Raw genomic sequence first — 8,042 nt, 5'->3', positions numbered from 1 at the left:
CAGCGCTGCAGCTGGACGGCGGGTGAGGAGCTGCTAGCAGGGTTGGGGGGCAGCAGGGGGTGGTGTGAGCATGGCCTCCCAGCAGGGGCTGTGAAGCTGGGGGCAGAGATGGGGGCCCATCTCACCAGGCAGCTCCTGTCCAGGCTGGCGGGCGAGCTCCTCCCCCCATCTCCCTGAAGGGCAGGGCTGAGCCCAGCCTCTCTGCTCTGTGGGGCAAAGGAGCTCTGCCCCGCCTGCAGGCCTGAACCCCTGGGCCAGACCCAATACTGCTGGGTTCTGGTCTGAAGGGGCCCGGTGGCGGCTCTGTTTACACTGAGGGAATTGGCTGTAGCTCCCTGCATCCCCCCTCAGGTCCTAGACCCCAGGCACCCTGGCTCCCAGCCCCACTGGGTGAAAGCCCTAGACAGGGGGCTAGAACCAAGGAGCGGAAGGATGGGCCTGGGTGTAGGATGTTCGCCTGGGACTGAGAGCTGGGGGTGAGCGTAGACACCTCACTTCTCCGTGCTCTGCTCTACCGTGGGGGGAATGGCATGGGCCGGTGGGGTGAGGATAAGTACACAAGGGGGTACAAATAGGGTGGAGACACACACGCGCACTGTGTTGGCAGCCACTCTCCATCTCTAAGGGGAGTTCAGCTGCAGAACAGGCTTCCAAGGGAGGTTGGTAGGGGCAGGTTGGCCAAACACCACCTGTCAGGGCTGGTCCAGGTTTGCTTGGTCCTACCTCCCCCTGGATGACTTCTACAGCCGAACAGGGTCAGGTCCACTGAGCGTGGTCAATGCCAGAGCCTCGGGGCATGAACAGAGCAGGCAGGTACCAAGTGATCCCTGTTGTCCACTCCCAGCTTCCTGCAGTCAGAGGCTGGGGACATGCAAAACAGGAGGTTGTAGCCATGGCCATCCTGGCTAATAGCTGTTCGTGGACCTGTCCTCCAGGAACTTACCTAGTTCTTCTTTGAACCCTGTTATAGTCTTGGCCTTTGCAACATCCTGGGCCAAGGAGTTCCACAGGTTGACACTGCATTGGGTGAAGAAATACTTCCTTTTGTGTGTTTTAAACCCGCTGCCTATTAATTTCACTGGGTGACCCTTAGTTCCTGTTATGAGAGGGAGTAAATAACACTTATTTACTGTCTCCAAACCCACTGTGATTTTATAGACCTCTATAATATCTGCCTTTTTAATCTCTTGTCATATGGAAGCTGTTTCATACTTCTAATAACCTTTGTTGCCCTACTCTCTACCTTTTTTCATTTCTAATATAACCTTTCAGAGATGGGGTGACCAGAACTGCACCGAATATTCCAGGCAGGGGCCTACTATGGATTTCTATAGTGACATGATATTTACTGTCTTGCTATTCCTTTCTTGAGGGTTCCTAACATTGGGGTAGCTTGTTTGCCACTGCATGTTGAGTGGATCGTTTCAGAGAACTATCCCCAATGACTCCAAGATCTCTTTCTTGAGGGGTCACAGCTCGACCCCTGGGGGACACCACTATTCACCTCTCTCCCCTCTGAAAACTGACCATTTATACCTCCCCTTTGTTTCCTTTTACCCAGTTACTGATTGAGGAGGGGACCTTCCCTCTTATCCCATAACAGCTGACTTTGCATAAGAGCCTTTGGTGCGGGACCTTGTCAAAGGGTTTCTGAAAATCTAAGTACGCTATATCCACTGGATCCCCTTGTCCACATGCCTATTGACCCCCTCAAACAGCTTGTCCCCAACAAGTTATGCTCATCTCTGTCTGATAATACTGGCCTTTGGTCTAGTAATAACCACTGGGCCTGGGACTGAAGTTAGACTGAAAGCAGGTGTCCTGTGAGCTCTCGGCCACTCAGCTAGTCCGGAAGTGGCTTTAAATGTGTGATTACACCTCACAGGTAGCGTTCTGCATTTGTTATTTGAGTTCCTTCAGAAGGCTTAGGGGCTGCCATCCAGTCCGGGTGACTCATTTGTGTTGGATTTATCAATTCTAACACCTCCTCCCGTGACGCCTCAGTGTGGGGCAGTTCCTCGCAGGGGCCCAGCTCTACCCAAGGTGGCCTGGGGAAGAGCTGCATGAGCTCAAAGCTGGCCTCTCTTCAACAGAGGTTAGTTGGATACGATCTCCTGCGCCTTGTATCCCTCATTGCTTGTGACCAACGCAGCTACAGCACACATCAAGGCGAATGCGAGGACCCCACTCCCCTCCCAGAGCTGGGGAGAGAACCCAGGAGTCCGGGCTCCCTGCCCCCACTCCCCTCCCAGAGCAGGGAATAGAGCCTGAGAGTCCTGACTCCTGCCCTTTCTCTGGGGAGCCCAACACTGGAGCTAACCCAGCCCAGCATCCCCTCGCTGCACCCTTGTGCCATATGAAAGGGGAGGGTGTCGCAGGCAAGCTTGGGGTGTCGACTTGTAACTTGCTTTCACAGGGGCGGGGTGAGGCCAGGGGGAGCAGCGGCTGCTGTCCGGGGGGGGGGGGGCAGGGCTGTGGGGAGCCTCCCCCCGCACAGCCCGTGGCCAGAGCAGCAGTGAGCAGGCACCAGCGTCTCCAGCAGGAGTTTATTGGCGGGGAGGGGAGAGGGCCGGGAAGGGGGCCGCGCCCCCCAGGCCGAGGGATCAGAAGAAGAGCCCGCGCATGCGACGCCCGATGCCCTGCCGGTCGTACAGGATGTTGAACTTGTTGACAAACTGGTTCATGGTGTTGCAGGTTTTGGTGATGGTGCCCAGGTAGGCCATGAGCCCCACGTCGTTGCATTGCTGTGAGGGGAAGGGAGGGCAAGGGGGTTAGTGAGATGCTCTCGGCCCCCCACAGCCCTGGGGAGACTGCTTCCTGCCCCCCCAACCTCCCCACCCCAGCACTAGGGAGACGGCTTCCCACCTGCCAGCAACCCCAGCAGAGATGCTCCCACCCCGGTCCCTGCCTGCCCTGGCCCAGACACCCTCCAAACCCTGCTCGCCCCCCTGCCCGCCCCGCCACAAACATCCCCCCAGCCCAGATGCCCCAGCCTGCCCTCACATCATAGAAGTCGGTCTTGAACTTGTCGGTGCTGAGGACAGGAAGGCAGTGGCAGAGGGCATAGGCCTCACGCAGGATCTCGTGGTTGAAGGGCACCTCGCCTGGGGGGGCAGGGGAGAGACAGTTAAAAGGGGCAGCACCATGGACCCTGCCCCACCTGGCGGGGGGTGGGGGGCAGCCCAGGCCTGACACACCAGGGCCATGGGATCAGTGTCAGAGCTAAGGGGGCAGCGCAGCCCAGGGCCCCGACGCACCAGGCGGGTGCCGGAGCTAATGGGGGGCCCTGATGAACGGAATGGGAGGGAGCGGGGGTAGAGACGCGCAGCCCGGGCCCTCACCTGCCTCTGAGGCCTTGACATACTCTAGGATGAGCTTGACCCGACTGTGGAGCATCTTGATGGCGCTGTGCTGGGCGATCAGGTGCTCAGCCACTGGGGGAGAGAGGGCAGGGTCAGGAGGCTCCGCCCCCCGGAGACACCCCTGAAGTCCCCCATCTCCAATGTCCCCTGCACGCGCACCCCTGGGGAGTCCTCCCCTACCCCCCCACCCCCACACTCACCTGTGGAGTTCTCCCCGCTGCCGGTCGCCGTCATTCGGGCCACGTGGTCGACCCCGATGCGCTCTGCCTCCTCTGTGGCCAGTGTGTAGGTCAGCTCCGCAAACAGCATGGTGGCCTGGGGGCAAGGGGGGGTCAGGGGGCTTTGGGCCGGCACCAGCCCCTCCCCCTAGGGAACACACACAGCGGGGGGGGCTGGGGGGAGGTACTTACCTCTCCATTGATGATATCGATCACTGACTCAAAGACACTGACTGGCAGCTGGGGACACAGAGCAAGAAATACCCTGATACGCTGCACCCAGACGCCCTCGCCCCACAGCGAGAGGGGTAGGACAGGCTGAGACACGGCCTCTCTGGGGTGAGGTACAAGGCTGATTATACAGGGCCCCCTCACCCGGCTCTGAGATGCAACTTATTCTGGGGTGGGGCGCAGGGGCTGTTCATACAGGGACCCCTCGCTTGGCACTGAGACGTGGCCCCTCTGGGGTGAGGCGTGGGGGCTGGTTCTACAGGGACCTCTCACCTGACACTGAGACGTGGCCCCTCTGGGGTGGGGCACGAGGGCTACTGAGTGGTGGTTTGAGACAGGAAGTGAAGGGAAATTCCATACACAGCCAAAGCTGCAGGGGGCAGGGAGGACAGATGCCCTCAAGCCAGACTTCGCTCCTTGGGGCAGGTGGGAGGCTGGTTTCCGATCCCCTACTGACCGGGCCCCAGGCAGCCACCTCTGGATCAGGCTGTTAGTGGGGGGGAGGGGGATACTCACATCCGTGTGCTTGGTCATGGGGTTCAGCTTCAGGAAGAGGGGGCTCTCGATGATCTCACACACCTGGGCTCGGGGAAAGGCGACCATGAGCATGGTGCGTGTCAATGTCAGGCCCCCCCCCCCCTCCCCCCCCCACTGCACACAGGCTGCCAGCACCCAGGGGCTCCACCAAAGACCCCCAATGTAGGGGGGGGTCCCTCCCCTGTCACATGGGGTCAGAGGGACTCTGGGACTTTGAAATGGCAGCTCCCACTATTGCTTAGTGGTGGGCGGGCAGGGGCAGCTGGGAGCCAGGACTCCTGGGTTCTCTCCCCGGCTCTGGGAGGGGAGCTGATGGGTTAGAGCAGGGTGGGCTGAGAGCCAGGACTCCTGGGTTCTCTCCCCGGCTCTGGGAGAGGAGTGAGGGCTGACCTGTTTATGGACGTGGATGTCAGACTGGTCCGGGGGGCCACCCGTCGTGTACCAGCCCAGGAACTCCATATCCTTGAAGACCTGTTTGACTGGGTGGTGGAGACAAAGAGGAGCACGGTTAGCGGGGTGGGAGGGCAGAACCCAGCCCCCACCAGCTCCCGCAACTCAGGGATCTACAGACAGTCAGGTCAGCAGGGCCCATTCGATCCTCAAGTCTGAGCTCTGCAGTCCAGAGCTCTCACCCAGTTCCCCCGCGTCGTGTTTGGCTGGAAAGCCTCCGGCCTGGCCTGGAACCATCACCAGACTGGGAATCCCCCGTGCCCCGGGATTCATCCTCCCGGCTGGGGATCTGCCCCCTCTTTCTAACCAGGACTGCTTGGCTCCTGGAAACGGTTGGCAAGTCCCTGTGGCTCCTGGGGAAGACTCCTGGTTAGACCAGGACTCCTGGACTGCTCTAGTTTTAGCTTCCACCAGTTCTTGTTCTGCTCATGCTCTCGTACCTGGTACCTTCTCCCCTGTCACCTTTCTCCCCATGAAGGGACTTCATACCATCACCAAATCAGCCCCCTGCCTGCTTGCTGACAAAGAACACCAGCCAGGTGGGTAAGTGTCTCACTGGAGAACATTTCCCCAGCCTCCGAAGCAGCAGTGTGGCTCCTTCCTGCCCCCCCGTTTAAAATGCAGACACCGGGACTGGACACTGCGTGCAGAGGGAAAATCCCCTCCCTGCCCTGCCCGCTACGCCCCTGGTTACACACTGACCCCCTGCCAAAGCATCACACCCCCATTCCTACTCCAGCTGCTGGGCCCTGTTACTGCTGCCCTGTAGCACCAGGCCCCTCCGCACTGTGCCCATGCAGTCGCCTCAGGGAGGGCGGCCCGCCAGCCCCCCCACCTCCCCCGTGCGCACTCACACTGCTCCTCCTTGGTGTAGTAGTACTCCTTGTCAATGACAATGTTCTCCTCCACCGTGTGGGACAGCAGCTCGAAGGAGTTCATCACCTCGATGTTCCGGCCCTCCTGCCGCCCGATCAGCGCCCCGATCACTGGCAGACACGGTGGAGGGGTGTCACGGGGAGCCAGGACCCTCTCAGGGCTGGAATCACGGGCCTGGACCCTCAGACCACAGGAACCCGCTGGTTTACGGGCTGGACCCTCCCTCCCTGGCTCAGTGGGGGTGCGGGGCACAAATGCAGCCTTAAGCAGCAGATGCCCCCACAGCCCCCGCCAGCCCGGCAGGACCGGAGGTCTAGGGGCAAGGTGTGCCCTGACTCCCAAGAGCAGCCGCGAAGGGAACAGGGGGAGGGGTCCTCAGAGCAGCGCTGGGACGGGACCCAGCCGGGTGTCACGCCGGGAGGCTTGGCCTGCATCCGGGGGACCCCCGGGCTGGCGGCTGCTGGAGCGGGAGGGCCACCCAGAGGCTTGAGCGGGGCGGGTGAGGCGCGGAGGCTGGTACCTTGCACGGGGCGCCCCTCCTGCGAGCGCATGCGGATCCAGTGGTCGGAGATGTTGAGGATCACCAGCGGGTGCAGGGCCACCGAGACGCTGCCCGTCACGCCCGACGCCATGACGGTGGGGAGCACTGAGGGGGGGAGAACGCGGTCAGCGGGGGGGAGGGAAACAATCGGGGCGGGGCAGTGAGCCCCACTGGACACCTCTGGGGTCCCTGCCCCTCGGGGGGGGGTCCTCGAGGGCAGACTGGGGCGGGGGTGGGTGGGCCCATGAGAGGGGCGGAGCCCCATATGGAGGGGGTGGGGTCTTTCAGGGGCTGGGCACAAGGGGAAGGGGGAGGAGTCCCATAGGGGGCGTGGCCTATTGGAAGAGGTGTGGCCTGCACAAGGCCACTCTGGGGCGGGCCTGAGGGGAAAGGAGGGGGCGGGGCCTCTGAGGGGGCGGGGCGAGAGGGATCTCGGAGGGGGCGACGTCTAGGCCTGGAGGAGATCCTGAGGGGGCGTGGAACGAGGGGCGGGGGCGGGGTCTGCGCGCAGAGGGGTTCCTGAGGGGGCGTGGCCCGAGGGGCAGGGGCGGGGTCTGCGCGCAGAGGGGTTCCTGAGGGGGCGCGGCCCTAGGGGCGGGGACAGCGCGCGGAGGGGTTCCTGAGGGGGCGTGGCCCGAGAGGAGGGGGCGGGGTCTGCGCGCGGAGGGGTTCCTGAGGGGGCGTGGCCCGAGGGGCAGGGGCGGGGTCAGCGCGCGGAGGGGTTCCTGAGGGGGCGTTGCCCGAGAGGAGGGGGCGGGGTCTGCGCGCGGAGGGGTTCCTGAGGGGGCGTGGCCCGAGGGGCAGGGGCGGGGTCAGCGCGCGGAGGGGTTCCTGAGGGGGCGTGGCCCGAGGGGCAGGGTCTGCGCGCGGAGGGGTTCCTAAGGGGGCGTGGCCCGAGAGGAGTGGGCGGGGTCTGCGCGCGGAGGGGTTCCTGAGGGGGCGTGGCCCGAGGGGCGGGGTCAGCGCGCGGAGGGGTTCCTGAGGGGGCGTGGCCCGAGGGGCGGGGTCAGCGCGCGGAGGGGTTCCTGAGGGGGCGTGGCCCGAGGGGCGGGGTCAGCGCGCGGAGGGGTTCCTGAGGGGGCGTGGCCCGAGGGGCGGGGTCAGCGCGCGGAGGGGTTCCTGAGGGGGCGTGGCCCGAGGGGCAGGGGCGGGGTCTCGCTGGCCTCCTCCGGCCCCGCCCTGACCCCGCCCGCCCGCGGCGGGCCGGTACCTGCCGCGTCCACCTCCATCCCGCCGGCCCCGGAGCCCCCGTTGCTCCCCGCCACCGAGCAGGAGGCCCCGGCCGCTGCCGCCGCCATCTTGACGCCGTTCGTCCCGGCGGGGCCGCTGTAGCCAAGTCTCTGCGCCTGCGCCCTACGGCCGCCGCTTTAGGGAGCTCCGCCCCCTCCCCCGCGCTCCAGCTTCTGGCGCATGCGCTGTACGAGGGCAAGAGGCCGCCGGCGTCCGGAGCATGCGCATTTGCAAAGTTTAGAGCTCCTTTGGCTATAGGACTCCGCGCCGCGGCCCCGCGCATGCGCGGAGGAAACGGAACCTTCACGTGAGGCGCCGGTTCCGGCCCCGGCTCAGGGCGGCGGCGGCTGGGAACCGCCCCCCCCCGGGCCCCGTCCCCCCCGGAACCGCCCCCCCGGCCCCCCCGTGCTCTGCCCCGCCCACCCCGGAACCGCCCCCCGGTCCACCCCCGGCACCGCCCCCCTCGCTCCCTCTCCTGCCCCCCCTCTGCACCGCCCCCGGACCCTCCCGCTCCCAGGCCCCCCCGGCACCGCGCCCCTCGCTCCCTCTCCTGCCCCCACAGGCCCCCCCCCGCTCTACCCCCCCACCGGCACTGCC

General features: G+C 64.4%; 1 protein-coding gene across 1 annotated transcript; it reads right to left on the bottom strand.

Annotated features, from left to right (window-relative positions):
* Nucleotides 1-2,532: 2,532 nt before the first annotated feature.
* Nucleotides 2,533-7,610, bottom strand: COPS6 (COP9 signalosome subunit 6). The gene is made up of 10 exons (XM_073326879.1): nt 7,426-7,610; nt 6,195-6,320; nt 5,653-5,784; nt 4,739-4,827; nt 4,328-4,390; nt 3,773-3,820; nt 3,563-3,677; nt 3,342-3,434; nt 3,004-3,104; nt 2,533-2,744 (listed from the first exon to the last, which is right to left on the bottom strand). The coding sequence occupies exons 1-10, from the start codon at nt 7,511-7,513 to the stop codon at nt 2,604-2,606; spliced, it is 996 nt and encodes a 331-aa protein (XP_073182980.1). The 5' UTR covers nt 7,514-7,610; the 3' UTR covers nt 2,533-2,603.
* Nucleotides 7,611-8,042: the final 432 nt, after the last annotated feature.

This window comes from Lepidochelys kempii, unplaced genomic scaffold (genome assembly GCF_965140265.1).
Source record: "Lepidochelys kempii isolate rLepKem1 unplaced genomic scaffold, rLepKem1.hap2 scaffold_148, whole genome shotgun sequence".
NCBI lineage: Eukaryota > Metazoa > Chordata > Testudines > Cheloniidae > Lepidochelys > Lepidochelys kempii.
Note: the sequence above shows the minus strand (reverse complement) of the source record. Positions and strands in the feature narration are given on the sequence as shown.